The following is a 16561-nucleotide window of genomic DNA, read 5'->3' on the forward strand; positions in this document are numbered from 1 at the left end:
AGAGGACTGTCCATCCCACATATGCTCTCTCTAATTCTCTCTTTCTTTCTCTCTCTCTGAGGACCTGAGCCCTAGGACCATGCCCCAGGAATACCTGACATGATGACTCCTTGCTGTCCCCAGTCCACCTGACTGTGCTGCTGCTCCAGTTTCAACTGTTCTGCCTTATTATTATTCGCCCATGCTGGTCATTTATGAACATTTGAACATCTTGGCCATGTTCTGTTATAATCTCCACCCGGCACAGCCAGAAGAAGACTGGCCATCCCACATATGCTCTCTCTAATTCTCTCTTTCTTTCTCTCTCTCGGAGGACCTGAGCCCTAGGACCATGCCCCAGGAATACCTGACATGATGACTCCTTGCTGTCCCCAGTCCACCTGACTGTGCTGCTGCTCCAGTTTCAACTGTTCTGCATTATTATTATTCGACCATGCTGGTCATTTATGAACATTTGAACATCTTGACCATGTTCTGTTATAATCTCCACCCGGCACAGCCAGAAGAGGACTGGCCACCCCACATAGCCTGGTTCCTCTCTAGGTTTCTTCCTAGGTTTTGGCCTTTCTAGGGAGTTTTTCCTAGCCACCGTGCTTCTACACCTGCATTGCTTGCTGTTTGGGGTTTTAGGCTGGGTTTCTGTACAGCACTTTGAGATATCAGCTGATGTACGAAGGGCTATATAAATAAATTTGATTTGATTTGATTTGAGTAGAAGACAATCTCTAGACCTGAAGACACTGCGCTATTGTGTGGATCGGAGAGAGTGTGAGAAACTGATGACGTCATTTTATGTTCTCTCTTTAAAATGTAATGTTCTTTGTATTTTGGGGCAGTATAATGTTCTTTGTATTTTGGGGCAGTACTCATCAAGATTAAATGTTGATTAAATGTAGCCATACTTTTGTATTGGCTACCTCTGAATATGAGCTTTCCAAAAGTTGTTTATATACGAAATAGATTTGTCCTTTTGGTAGCCCAGATCATTTATATATAAATCCCATCATTGGATGTTTTGGTAGTTGGGTTTCCCGAGATACTCCATAGGCCAGCATAGCTGACCGAAGTTGTAAATATAGAAAGAAAGAGATGCCTGGAAATGTGTATGTGTTTTTCAAATCTTGGACTGTTCTCAAACCATTATGTGCCAAATAGAAATTGTATGAGCAACAATAGGACCAAAACGTAGTTTACATTGTTTAAGGGAAATATCAGTAAACCAATTTAGGATGGGGCGAAATGTCAGTGCCTGGAAATACTATTTAAAATTTGGTACATATAGTCCTCCTACGTCTTTCCCTCTTTGTAAATTTGTAAATGTTTTATTTCTATCCTGGATTGCTTACCTTTCCATATACATTTTGAAACCACACTATGAATTTTATCCCAATAGCCAGAAGGGGGAGACATGGGAGGCATTGACCTACAGATATTCAGCCGTGGCAATATATTCATTTTGACAATAGATTTTCTGCCAGTTTAAGCAATTGGAATGTTAATCTGTCTACTGGGGTCGGATTTAATTGATTTTAGCATTCTGCTAAAGTTTCTGGCAATTGTTTTATGACAGGCAGGAAATATATCTACTTCCAAATATTTAAAATTCAAATGATTGGGGCAGATTTTTCAGAACCTATTCAATTGAATACAGACATAATTGCTGACGTTTGTTCAGGGATGTTTTTGGAACATCATGTCATAATGTCACACTATAACTTTATGAGACCATTGTAGGAATATTCCCTGCTTGTTGTTTTGAATAACATTTCCATCAAAATCAGCAGAACGCTCTGGTAATGTTTCCACACAACCACCATTTCATCCACATTTTGTTGCACCAGTAAGTTCTGAGAACATTACCGCAATGTTGTGTTATTATATTCCCTGGCAACCTAATGTGAACCTTAGGGGAATGTTCTGTGGTAGTTTATACAGATGTTGTGCACAACAATTTAGTGAATGTTAGGAGCACATTCCAATTATATTTCATTTGAAACATTTCTTATAAAAAAATATTTGGTGATTAAAAATGTTTGTGGGATGTTATCATCCTAATATTAGCTGGAACTTAATAAGAATGTTATTTAATGTCCTGGGAATGTTCCCAGTTTGCTGGGTAGTCCTCTCTCTACAGTATCAAGCACTTGATGATGAGGCAGAGACCAAGGAACATGATGACACACAGACAGGAGAAGTGAAGTGACAGGATGACCAGTATGTCCCCTAGCAGGCTGTTGTCCCTAGGTCGGGGCATGGGAGGGAGCGGTGGCATCTGGGGCATCTCGCAGTAGACCCCCGTCCAGCCTTGGTAGCACTGGCAGGTAAACTTGTGCTTCATGTCCAGGATGTCGTGGTTGTTAAGATGGCCGCTCACGTGGAAGCGGGCCCCCCGGGGGCCCAGGTTGCGGCGAATGTGGAAGAAGCGGGGGTTGAGGTGGAGGTAGGCTCCTGAGTCGAGGCTCTTCCTCACACACTTGCCGTTCTTCTTGCACAGGGCTTTGCTGCACAGCTTGGCGGCTGAGGTGACGTTGATGACATAGTGGCCTAACGGGCCATCAATATACTTCTTCACGGTCAGGCAGTTTCTCTGGAGGTGCACATAGACAGGCAGAGGCACAAACACAATGTGATGCACAGCATAAATACACAGCATAAGTATAGGTGTCTGTGAAAGTATAGCTAAAAATAGGCCTGCAGTTCACTGGGAATAATAGTTACGTTGAATGAACCTTCCTTATGTCACCCACAGTATGTTCATTTACTTCATGCACTATCCCTTGACTTGCTTCTCTTTTTTTCTCTCCATTTGATTTCCTCTAAAACTGGAATGAAGGGAATCAAGGCTTGACATGTTCAATCTAATACACAGGATGAGCTTGGTAAAAACATATTAGGTCAATTGCAACCAACATGCAGAACTTAATGTGCAGAATTTAGACCCAGTGAATTGTAAGAAACTCTAGTGGAGTATAGTTCAGTACAGCACAGCACAGTACAGTACAGTACAGTACAGTACAGTACAGTACAGTACAGTAGAATATAGTTCAGTACAGTACCGTACAGAGTACAGAGTACCATACTGTACTGTACTCTACTTTACTGTAGTCCACTGTACTGTACTGAACTATACTCTACTTTCCTGTACTGTACTTTACTCTACTTGAGTTAAGTGTGCAGTAGAGTACAGTAAAGTACAATACAGTGCAGTACATTATAGACTTCTATGTTTGGATCACATTAGAATATCAATTGTGATTTGACATAACTTGATAAGACTATCATTTTATGAACATGATTAGTTGAAATCACGTGTTTCCAGGCAAAAAAAAGGTGCCCCACTGTTGGTCCTCAGATCCGGGATTAATAAATAAAAACAATCATATTGCACATAGTTTTCTGTGTTATTTCTTTACCTGAGTTCGAGCATATTCTGAGGAGCCCCAAAGTACCACTCCTGACGCTCCAAGAGCTGCACTCTCTCCAATAGTGTGCACCAGGTCACTCTAGGAGAGGCATAATAAAAGATGTAACACTGCAAACACAGTCTCCCCTTCAGGTCAAAGTGAGGTGAATACTTGACCTGCTCCAGTGATCAATGTTGACTGGTACATTCTCATGTTTTACACCCTGAAACTCAAAATAGTGATCATGGCCCAATCCAGAATAAGCCCTATATCACCTCTCTATAGGTACTTTAATACACCTGAAAGGTTCAAATACTGTAGGTAAGCAATATCCACCCAGCCAATCAGAGGGCAAGGTAGAAATGCTTAAACTATCCAGTTATTTCAGATCTACTCAAGTGCCTATAGGGGTTAAGGGCTACGGGATGTTTCTGGATGGAGCCCATGTATTGTAAATAAATTAAAGGTCATGTGAGATTTCATAGCTGAGACTAAGCAATCCACTCATCTCTCTGTGACAGTTCCAGAAGCTTCTGGGAGATTAATAGATTGTTATCCACCTGAACATGGCAGGAGACAAGACAAGTGACTTAACAGAAAAATGCAGAGGTTAGGTAGTTTATCACAATGACTGAAAGGCAATACAAACCTTGCACAAATTATAAAAAGCGCTAAATTGTGTTAAAAAGCAAAATAAATGTGTTGGAATATTTAGCACTGTTCTAACACTATTATTTTCACTCTTGAACCAACAGCAACATCACCAGTTATTAGTAATCCTTCTCACCTCTGAGAGGACCGTGAAGGTGTAGGCATAGAAGGGTCTAGAGTAGACGAACACAGGCAGGGTGAAGTCGGTGCGTGCGATAGAGGCAATCCTCATGGCCTCTTTGACGCGGTAGTGGACAAACTTGACGGTGTTGGCCGAGGACTTGAGTTCGTAGTCTAGGTACACAGAGGGGTAGAGAGCTGTGGTCTCCCTCCAAAGCCACATCAGATGGTCATTACGGACATGCTCGACGTTGGGGCATTCACCTGTGTAGCGATGCGGGTGCGTCTTGTAGCCATAGTTGTAGCAGTCGGGGAACAAGTAGAAGCCCCAGAGGCCGTCAGGTCGTCGACTTTCGGCCAACAGTAGAGTATTGTTCATAAAGGCCTGCCCGGCCCTCTCAAAGGCCTCCTTGGCCTCATTCTCCACCTTGCTCTCAGGCCAATCTGGATGGAGCTTCCGAATCTGCTCCTTGGACTTGTTGCGGTAGATGTCCTTCGAGCCCCAGTTGCGCACCCACTGGGGCCTCCAGTTCTCCCAGTCAATGACACCCAGGCCTCGGAAGTCCTTGTGAGGGATGAGCTTGTCGATGTCGGCCCTGGCCTTGCTCAGGTGCTTGGACAGGCTCTGGTTCTGGGGCAGGCCCCCGTTGATGGGGTTCCCAGAGCTGGCGTAGTAAGGATAATAGCCCAGGTGGCTATGGTAGAAGATGGTGACATTGGGCCCGCTAAGGGTCTCGTTGAGGTTGGCCACGATGTCAAAGACGCTGAGGTCCAGGTCCACCTTGAAGCGAAGGCGGCAGGACTCTGTGGGGGCGTTCCAGACTACGATGAAGGGCCGATGAGGGATAAGAGGAGCCTGGGCCTGCTTCATCTGCTCACCACCGGCCCCTTCTCTGACCCCAATCCACAACACTACCACCAGCAGACAGCGGCGAATCAGCGCCATCGCCCTAGACTCTTAGTCGTCCTATCCCAACATGAAAAGGAAAAAGAACAGGATAGAAATCACCACATCTTTTTGCGGGAAAAAAGTAAACACATCATGGGCTTCAGTAGGCAGGGATAATCAAGGCTGGAAAGGACATGTGAGTGAGGGTCAATGAGCTGCACTGCTCTAGATTGCACACACTGTACAATGGTCCTCTATTCTTCTCAGAGAAAGGTGCCATTTGACTGAATGTGCTCCTGTCAAGATCTATCAAGTCTGCCGGGCTTATTTTGTCATATTGCCCTAACAAAGACGTTTTGAGTTGGCCTTCGTTAATGTGACCACGATGAAGACATTTACATATCAGAGTGGGCCTTAATTAGAACCGTTGCGTTTGTTGTTTTGACAATGATTCCCATCCATCACCAGGCATGCACACCAACACAGACACAGACACAGACACAGACACACACGCACAAACACAAACACACACACACACACACACACACACACACATGCTCACTCTTTTCAGGATAACTTTTTCCAGGTTCTTGTGTAAGATGCCCCCACACCTAATTGCAATTAGTGCCTTTATCCGAGTCCAGGGAGAGAAACCATGACCCCACTCTCAGAATACAAGGCCCCTGACGTTGTCTTCAATAGAGACATGGAAAATCGGCCGTAATTTTCATCCACCCCTGATGGGATTGCGATTGCTTCATTTATTTAATAATTCCTTCACTTCTAGGAGAGCAACCTTGTCTGTATACTGTATATGCAATAGGTACATTGTATGGTGTAATGATAATAATCAAGATAGATTTCAGTATCTTTTTGACCAATATCTGATTCTGGGAAGTTTTATAACCTGTTTAACACCAGAAAGAACAATATGGTTGTTTTTGTTTTTGTCATTCTTATTATGCGGGGCCAACAACTGTGCATTCCGTATCATTCCTGAATATAACATTTACATTTGTAGTTATAACTGAAGAGGCTTTGGCTGCGAGTCCTGTGCTATGCTTTGTCAGTCAAACTGTACCGTAATCCTTGCCCAAGACAAACAGTCTGTGGTGAAGTCTCTCAGGCTTTCCTCAAACCATAAATAGTCCCAGTGCCTCCAGGAACACCACTCGCCCTGGCCACTAAAAAGACCCCCCCCCCCCCCCCCCAAAAAAAAAAAAACAATGTCTGAGCTCAAACAGACAAAAGACTCCACATTTGATGTCATGTTTTTCCTCAAAAAGACACAACTGAACTCAAACCGGAGCCAAGTCTCCTGACTGGGCTGATTGACTCCAGATGAACGTACCAGCGGTGAACTTTAAGAATTGAAGCTAACCCTTCACTCAAACCTTCAATGAGCTGACAAGTAAATGATTCTAATCACTCAATCAGTCAATGTACAAACATTATATTATAACAGATCCTTTATTAGTTTGATTACTTAGTAATACTGACAGTTGTGCCTTGTGTCATCGCTAGCTTTCAGTTCTTAGAACTGTTCATAGAACTTTCATACTTTGACATATGAACTGTCATTTTGCTAACCATGCATTGTAATTCATCAAACATTTTATTTTCCTTCCCATAAAATGCCGGGAGCAGCTAAAATGAAATAAGTCCCTTGCCGATAGTTTGTGGTAGGGAAAATGAATATATCTTTGGCATTATCATCGCCATGTATGTGCAATTGGCATAAATATGTTGGTCATCAATATACACTGAGTGTACAAAACATTATGAACACCTTTCCATGATATAGACTAACCAGGTGAACCCAGGTGAAAGCTACAATCCCTTATTTATGTCACTTGTTAAATCCACTTCAATCGGTGTAGATCAGTGGTTCCCAAACTTTTTATAGTCCCGTAACCCTTCAAACATTCAACTGCCAGCTGTGTACTAGCACCAGGGTCAGCACACTCTCAAATGTTTTTTTTTTCCATCATTGTTAGCCTGCCACACACACACTATATTACACATTTATTAAACAGTTTTTGTTAGTTTTTGTTACAACCTGGCTCGTGGGAAGTGACAAAGAGCTCTTATAGGAACAGGGTACAAATAATAATATAATAATAATGAATCATTTTGCTCTTTATTTAGCCATCTTACATATGAAACTTTATTTGTTCATCAAAAATGGTGAATTACTCACCACGGGTTGATGAGAAGGGTGTGCTTGAAAGGATGATCATAACTCTACAATTTAGGGTTGTATTGGAGAGCGTCTCAGTCTAAAATCATTTTCAACACACAGTCTGTGCCTGTATTTAGTTTTCATGCTAGTGAGGGCCGAGAATCCACACTCACATAGGTACGTGGTGGCAAAGGCCATCAATGTCTTAACAGCGCGATTTGCCAAGGCAGGATGCTCTGAGTGCAGCCCAATCCAGAAATCAGAATTCTGATTAAATAAAATTTTCACAGAACCGCTTGTTGCAATTTTGACGAGACTCTCTTGTTCAGATATCGGTAAGTGGACTGGAGGCAGGGCATGGAAGGGATAACGAATCCAGTTGTTTGTGTCATCCGTTTCAGGAAAGTACCTGAGTGTTTGCGCACCCAACTCACTCAGGTGCTTCGCTATATCACATTTGACATTGTCCATTTACACACAAAAAATCATACAATGATGGAAAGACGTGTGTTGTCCTTGGAGAAGAGCCTCAACTTCTTAATCATAGCCCCAATTGTGTCCCGCATATTGAATATAGTTGCGGAGAGTCCCTGTAATCCTAGATTCAGATCATTCAGGCGAGAAAAAGCATCACCCAGATAGGCCAGTCATGCAAGTTGTCTGACAAGTGAAAATGATGGTCAGTAAAGAAAACCTTAAGCTCGTCTCTCAATTTAAAAAAAAATGTGTCAATATTTTAACCAGCGCACTTCTGTATGTTGTAAAAGCGTTACATGGTCGCTGCCCATTTCATTGCATAGTGCAGCAAATACACGAGAGTTCAGGGGCCTTTCTTTATTAACAAAGTTAACCATTTTCACTGTAGTGTCCAAAACATCTTTCAAGCTGTCAGGCATTCCTTTGGCAGCAAGAGCCTCTTGGTGGATGCTGCGGTGTACCCAAGTGGTGTCGGGAGCAACTGCTTGCACGTGCGTTACCACTCCACTATGTCTCAATGTCATGGCTTTTGCGCCATCAGGACAGATACCAACACATCTTGACCACCAAAGTCCATTTGATGTCACAAAGCTGTCCAGTCCTTAAAAAATATCCTCTCCTGTTATCCTGGTTTCCAGTGATTTGCAAAAGAGGATGTCTTCCTTAATTGACTCCCCATAAACGTAACGGACATATACCAGTAGCTCTGCCAGGCCTGCCACGTCTGTGGACTCATCCAGCTGTAACGCATAGAATTCATTGGCTTGTATGCGAAGCAGTAATTGTTTCAAAACATCTCCTGCCATGTCACTGATGCATCGTGAAACAGTGTTGTTTGATGAAGAAATTGTCTGTATAGTTGTTTTTTACCTTTTCCACCAGCATTGTCTAAGCCATATCCGCAGCAGCAGGAATAATTAAATCCTCCACAATAGCATGGGGCCGGTCCAAGCCAAACGGTAGCTCACCATATAAGACGCTTCTAGAACCTTCTTATTAATGGTAACTGTTGCATTTATACATGTCTTACTACTCGAAAGTTGTCTTAATTCTCGCACAAAAAACTCCTGTGGCTTATTTTTCTAGTTGGCATGTTTTGTTTCTAAATGTCTGCACAAGAGTGAAGGTTTCATCGAGTTGTGAGATAGTACTTTTGAACATATACTGTGGCTGAGGAAAGGTACTAGTCCCAATATAAGTAAGCCCCAAACCAATGTAGTTCTCATCATATTTGTGCCTCTTCGATGGTCTGTTATTCGGTGCTTTTCCGGGTGAGGGGGCAGTAGCTCTTCGGCCGCATCAGATTCACAACTGTCAGTGTCCATGTTAGCTGGGCTAACAACAAATGTAGAACTACTGATGCTAGCATTGGATGTGCTTGTCGTCGACAGGTGCAGTTGTAGTAATGCTGGTAGTAGCAGTACTACCAGTAGAGCTGGTATGTGTCTCTATGGACGCGGGCCTTTTCAACCATTTATACATTTTCGAGCAAACGGAACGAGCAGCAGCTACGTTCGGCTACATACGGACAGTTAGTTGAATTCCCGCGAGAGAGTAACGGTTAATGTGATTGGATGTTCATTATTTGACTAGGCTACCTGTATTTAACATTGTGTTGTTATTTGGCTAAACTCTAGATGGTTTAATTTTATTTTTGGCAGTGAAACGAGGCTACTCAGGCGAGAAAAATACCTCACCCAAATCTATAGCCCCGTTGGAAAATAAAAATGTACTGTTTGAAAATCTGAGAAAAAAAAAGCCTTGAGACAGTTGACACATGGATTGTGTGTGTGCCAAAATTGGAGTCAACATGGGCCGCGTGGAACGCTTTCAACACCTTGTAGTGTCCATGCCCTGATGAATTGACACTGTTCTGATCGCAAAAGGGGGGTGCTACTCAATATGAGGAAGTTGGTGTTCCTAATGTTTTTAACACTCAGAGTATGTCGGTCTATATAACTATGGAGACCCAATTCACATGTGTTTACAGTTTTCTTTAATCGCATTGGTACTATTTTCACAACTATGTGGTAAATTTTCTAAACTCGGTACAAAACTCCAAACTGGTCGTGGTCCTGTGTGGCTCAGTTCGTTAGAGCATGGTACTAGCAGCACCTGAGTTGTGTGGTTGATTCCCACTGAGGTTACATACAGTATGAAAATATGTGGACTCACTGTTGTCACTTTGGATAAAAGCGCCTGCTATGTAAATGGCATATACTACTACTACTACTACTGTTTGGCCAATGCTGTTTTAATAAAGCAGTATAAAAAACATCAACAAAAAGACCCCAGCTACTTCATTTTGGATACATGTTTACTGTTTAGAGTATGCATTTGTTACATACAAATACATCTCTGTTTTTTTGTCAATATCCGTTTTTTGTTTTTTTCCTGTGAAGTAAAATCATAATAGTACATATCATAATTTATATGTTCACACTACACAAACATACATTTGAATTATGTCGTTCTCAAGATCTGTACTAGACAAACCAGTTTAAAATCCATAGGTTTACCAAACGGTTAAGTGATTATCAATTAACAGCAGTCAGATTAAGTAATAGTTAAATGGATTTTAAAAGTGAAACATGTATTTCTAGATGAAACACTAACTTTGGTGATAAAGTGACTGTATCATTTTGTGAGTTGTCAACTGAAAATGTGTTTAATGTTTTCGAAACAACTGTCTTTTTGATGATCTCTTTTGAGTTTTGTACTAAGCATTGTGAAAATGTCCCACATACATGTGAAAATTGCCCCAAAGCCATTGAAAAAACATGCAATTCACAGGCTGTTCATGTCATTTGGAAAGTATGAGACCAACCTTGGAACTAAATGGCCCATCTTTATGTACCATGGATCTTTTTGTGAATGTCTGAGTGAATGTGCTTTTGAGGAAGCCGAGATGGCGTTAGGTTAAATGTTGAAAAGAATGAGTGTGGAAATAAAAGTAAACATGTGGAGACACTAATCTGCATAGCAGTGCTGGGCAGAACAGATGACTCTTTCTCTACATCCTCTACATCCTTTGGGTCCACCGCTAGTCAGCACCCAGCGAGATGTGTTTATTGATGCTATCCCTGTGATCTGCATATCATATGGAAGGTCTTTCACTTTTCAAACGTGTGTATGCATGTATAGCTGTGTCTGTGTCTGTGTATCTAATCTTGTGTCTGACAACTGTGATGAAACAGATTGGTCTTTGATGAAAGCAGGCTATTATTGGCCTGTCAAACTGTAGACTTGATGCACTTGTCACTTTTCCAGTTGTTATTAACACTGGAAGAAACTGTGCTCCAATAACACCCTCCCTAAATAGTTTACACATGCACGCACACATGCGCACGCACACATGCATACGCACTCGCACACACACACTATCACATACACACGCACACACACATGCACACCACCACACATGAACGAATGGGCTGTTCTGAAGCATTGATCATGTTCACATTTAGCTGTCTTCACATCTTGCGGTCTTTCTCTGAACCCTTCAGTTTGGTGAATATCATTTCCATATGTGATGGTGGTTTTATTAATATTCCCTGCCAGTTCATCTACTGTGGCACCATACTTTTGGTTCAACACGTCATCTCTGAGTTTCAATCTTAATGACCCTGCAAGTCTTAAAAATGATCACTATCAGATACTACTGAGTAAAATATTTCTCTCCTCAGTTAAATGAATGGCTTGTGAAACGAATTGCTATGGAAGTTAAACAGTTTTATGATAGAAATACATTTGATCTGAGCCTTTAGATCTAATACTATGAGGAAGATTTATGATCTAAAAAAGGTCTGCCCAACCCTGCCGTCCTGTAGGTTTTCGCTCCGACCCTAATCTAGTGCACCTGATTCTAATAATTAGCTGGTTGATAAGCTGAACTAGGTTAGTTACAACTGGGGTTGGATTGAAAACCTACTGGAGTGTAGCTCTCCAGGAACAAGGTTTGGGACCCCTGATCTAAAGTCTCACATACCTCTTTCAAAGCTCCTACTGATCTAGCCTGGTCCCATTGATCCTGAGGAACCAGTCCAGGTCTTCTTGAAACGATAATGGTTCAACAATGCTTTCTTCTCTCCTATATGCCCCTCTAACTGGGTTTTTTGGGGACCAGCAGTGCCCTTCGCTTTGGATCTCCCCTGGGACCCTTGGTGTCTGTGGGGCCAGCGATGCCCCTCTTTTGTTGGCTTGGCTCCTCCTCGCTGACCTGACTAACTCAGGCAGTGGAGATGGTAATATAAAAAATAAAAATAATGTACTTTTTACTCCATACACTTTCCCTGACACACAAAAGTAACATTTTGAAATGCTTAGCTGGACAGAAATATTGTCCAATTCACACCCTTTTACCTGGTCATCCCTACTGCCTCTAATCTGGCAAACTAACTTAACACAAATGCTTCCTTTGTAAATTATGTCTGAGTGTTGGAGTGTGCCCCTGGCTATCCAAAATAAAATAAAACCAAGATAACGGTGCTGTTTGCCTAATATAAATAATTTGAAATGATTTATACGTTTACTTTCGATACTTTGAGCAATAACATTTACTTTTGATACTTAATTAAATATATGTAAAACAAAATACTTTTAGACTTGTACTCAAGTTGTATTTTAATGGGTGACTTTCACTTTTACTTGAGTCATTTTCTATTGAGGTATCTTTACCTTTACTCAAGTATGACAATTGGGTACTTTTTCCACCACTGGTACAGTTAAAACTCACAACTACGTCTACGAGGTGGCTAAGGTGCATATGGATAAGATGTAACATGGAGTTCCAAATCGGTCTTATGGAGCAAAAATTGAAAATGTGTTTTTTACATTGGATAAAAGTAGAGACTCAGAGCTAGAAAATGGTATATCATACACTACAGTTGAGGAACAATGGGAAAGTAATTTTGCTTTGAAAGTTAAAATTGTAAACTCACTTTTGACAAAATGACCTTTCAATGTTTTGGTACTACTATTGGAGAGCCCTCTTTGTCTACACCCATTCAACATCGTTCACACCCTCTTAAGTTTTAGCCCCACCCATCTCTTTAAGGGTTGATCCGAATGTACTAACAACAGCAGTCAAGCTAACTAGCTAGCTACTTCCAGACATCTAAGTGAAAGAGAACAGCTCACTGAACATCACTCGCCCTAGCAGATCTGGTTAGGCTGTTATGTTATCCGGAGCGTTGGTGACTGCAACTGTGCTGTCAGATTGTCCGTTCGTAAATTAAGAGTGTTCCGCGTTCATAGCACACAACGGTCGATGAGTTTACTGACACCGGCCATATTCAACGGGTATTGAGCGTTCTTAAATTCTTCAGTTATTCTGCGCACTCTGGCACACTCGCACAAGAGTGCTCTGAAATCGGAGTAGATGGCCAGACTGAATTTACGAACGCACACGAAATGGTTACTTGCATGGTGGAGTATTTTATTAAGACATGTAGCTAGCTAGCTAGGTAAACAATTAACCATAATCACAACTCATGACATTACTACCCTGCATGAATCTGCAGGTACAGTGCCCTCCATTAATATTGGCACCCTTGGTAAATATGAGCAAAACTGTCTGAGTCTCTCCAGATCCTTCAGATTCCAAGGTCCACGCTTGTGGACTCTCCTCTTAAGCTCATTCCACAGTTTGAGCTTCCTAGCAGAGGCAGTCAGGTTTTGATTTAGTATCTGCTGGTACTTGATGGAGTTCATGAAACAATGTATCATAACAAGTTGTCCAGGGCCTTTGGAAGGAAAACAGCCCCACAGCATCATACTTCACAGTAGGGACGAGGTACTTTTCTGCATGGCTATCTTTCTGTCTACACCAAACCGACCACTGGTGTTTGTTTCCAAAAAGCTCTATTTTCGTCTTATCTGACCATAAAACCCGATCCCATTGAATGTACCAGTAATGTTCCAGTAACTATAGGTGCTTGAGTTTGTTGTTTGATGACAGCAAAGGCTTTTTTTAACCAAACAACTTGTGGTTATGTAGGTGGTGTCTGATTGTAGTTTTGGAGACGTTCTGACCCCAAGACCCAACTAACGTCTGCAATTCTCCAGCTGTGATCCGTGGAGATTTTTTGGCCACTCAAACCATCCTCCTCACTGTGCGTGGGGTCAATATAGACACACGTCCCTTTCCAGGCCGATTGTTAACATCTCCAGTTGCTTTAAACTTCTTAATTATTGTCCTGATAGTGGAAATGGGCATTTTCAACCATTGACCTATATTCTTATAGCCATTTCCTGATTTGTGCAGATCAACAACCTTTTGTCGCAGATCATTACTGTATTCTCGGGTCTTTCCCATAGTGATGGATGTCTATGGGAACTTGACCTGTGTGTGTCACACCGTATTTATACCCCAGTGAAACAGGAAGTCATGGCTTACCACTTAAGTGTTCCTAATCACTCAGGTGAACTTAAAAACGTAAAATATGAATGGGAATGTACTTCAGTTAGATTTTACTCATAAGAATTTCTAGGGGTGCCAAAAATTGTGGCACAGGTTTAGAATAAAAATATTTATGTATATTATTTCATATTTACTTTTTTTCAAACATTTTACTCAAATTAAATGTTCAATTTTTGTGAATATTTTGAATAAAAGACCAAGAGGATAAGCAGCAAATAAAAAACATTCACAGCCCTTTTTGCTCATATTTACCAAGGGAGCCAATATTAGTGAAGGGCACTGTAACCAACCAGGTTCAATGTTAGCTAGCTAACATTAGGCTAAAGCTATCTAAGCAAATAGCTCTGAGATACAAATAATAAGGTCATACATGTAATGTTAGCTAGCGAGCCAGCTAACGTTAGCTAGCTAGCTAGGTAAACAATGAACCATAATCAAAACTCATGATGTTACTACCCTGCATAAATCTTCAGGTAGCTTACCAACCAGGTTCAATGTTAGCAAGCTAATATTAGGCTATAACTAGCGGAGCAAATAGCTCTGATATATGAATAATTTGATGTGCATAACATTAGCTAGCGAGCTAGCCAGCTAATGTTAGCTAGCTAACTTGGTAAACAATGAACCATAACCACAACGCATGACATTACTATCCTGCATGAATCTGCAATTAGCTAACCAACCAGGTACAATGTTAGCTAGCTAACATTAGGCTATAGCTAGCCAAGTAAATGGCTCTTTCTGTCACAATTAGAAACATGTCATATCTGATAATGTAGCTATCCAGACTCTTACCCGTATTCATCATGGTTGGACCGTCTCCTGTCGGATGCCATGGTTGCCCATAGTTTGAAGATATAATCCGGAAGCTATCATATTCAAATTCTACTGATTTCAAAACTCAGTCCTCCAAAAAGTAGAGAGCAGCACTTATGCAGTTTTAATACACAATACATTAAAAAAGCTGCATTAGACAGGATTACCTAGACATACTGACCTGCTCAAATAGACAGAAGCATGCTATATGGCAGACCAATCCAAGCTCATCTCTCGGCATGTCCAGCCCACTCATTATCTCAGCCAATCATGGCTAGGTTGCTGACTTTTTCTTTGGCTAAACAATCTAGGCTCATAATTTAACAATTGTATTCATATTTACAGATGGCATACAAGTTTGTTATTAAGGCACATAAAAGTTCACATGTTCGAGAAGGCATTTTGATTAACAAAAAAAACATATACTTTGAAACGGCTCTCCTGTGAAGTAGTGACCCGCGACATACGCCTAGTTCCCTGAAATGGGTCACATTTAGCACAAATCAAATCAAATTTTATTTGTCACATACACATGGTTAGCAGATGTTAATGCGAGTGTAGCGAAATGCTTGTGCTTCTAGTTCCGACAATGCAGTAATAACCAACAAGTAATCTAACCTAACAATTCCACAACTACTAACTTATACACACAAGTGTAAAGGGATAAAGAATATGTACATAAAGATATATGAATGAGTGATGGTACAGAACGGCATAGGCAAGATGCAGTAGATGGTATCGAGTACAGTATATACACTGCTCAAAAAAATAAAGGGAACACTAAAATAACACATCCTAGATCTGAATGAATGAAATATTCTTATTAAATACTTTTTTCTTTACATAGTTGAATGTGCTGACAACAAAATCACACAAAAATTATCAATGGAAATCAAGTTTGTGAGTGCTTTTGGTGACAAGCTAAATTTCTTCAGCCTCCTGAGATTGAAGAGGCGCTGCTGCACCTTCTTCACAATGCTGTCTGTGTGTGTGGACCAATTCAGTTTGTCCGTGATGTGTACGCTGAGGAACTTAAAACGTACTACCCTCTCCACTACTGTCCCGTCGATGTGGATAGGGGGGTGCTCCCTCTGCTGTTTCCTGAAGTCCACAATCATCTCCTTTGTTTTGTTGATGTTGAGTATGAGGTTATTTTCCTGACACCACACTCCGAGGGCCCTCACCCGCTCCCTGTAAGCCATCTTGTCATTGTTGGTAATCAAGCCTACCACTGTAGTGTCGTCCGAAAACTTGATGATTGAGTTGGAGGCGTGTATGGCCACGCAGTCGTGGGTGAACAGGGAGTACAGGAGAGGGCTCAGAACGCACCCTTGTGGGGCCCCAGTGTTGAAGATCAGCGGGGTGGAGATGTTGTTACCTACCCTCATCACTTGGGGGCGGCCCATCAGGAAGTCCAGTACCCAGTTGCACAGGGCGGGGTCGAGACCCAGGGCTTGATGACGAGTTTGGAGGATACTATGGTGTTAAATGCTGAGCTGTAGTCGATGAACAGCATTCTCACATAGGTATTCCTCTTGTCCAGATGGGTTAGGGCAGTGTGCAGTGTGGTTGCGATTGCGTCGTCTGTGGACCTATTGGGG

The 16561-nt window shown here is 41.7% G+C and overlaps 1 protein-coding gene across 1 annotated transcript; it reads right to left on the bottom strand.

Annotated features, from left to right (window-relative positions):
• Positions 1-919: 919 nt before the first annotated feature.
• On the bottom strand, positions 920-11860 carry LOC139381480 (hyaluronidase-like). Its single transcript, XM_071125051.1, has 4 exons — positions 11712-11860; positions 4192-5142; positions 3414-3503; positions 920-2587 (listed from the first exon to the last, which is right to left on the bottom strand). The coding sequence occupies exons 2-4, from the start codon at positions 5119-5121 to the stop codon at positions 2129-2131; spliced, it is 1479 nt and encodes a 492-aa protein (XP_070981152.1). The 5' UTR covers positions 5122-5142; positions 11712-11860; the 3' UTR covers positions 920-2128.
• Positions 11861-16561: the final 4701 nt, after the last annotated feature.

This window comes from Oncorhynchus clarkii, chromosome 2 (genome assembly GCF_045791955.1).
Source record: "Oncorhynchus clarkii lewisi isolate Uvic-CL-2024 chromosome 2, UVic_Ocla_1.0, whole genome shotgun sequence".
NCBI lineage: Eukaryota > Metazoa > Chordata > Actinopteri > Salmoniformes > Salmonidae > Oncorhynchus > Oncorhynchus clarkii.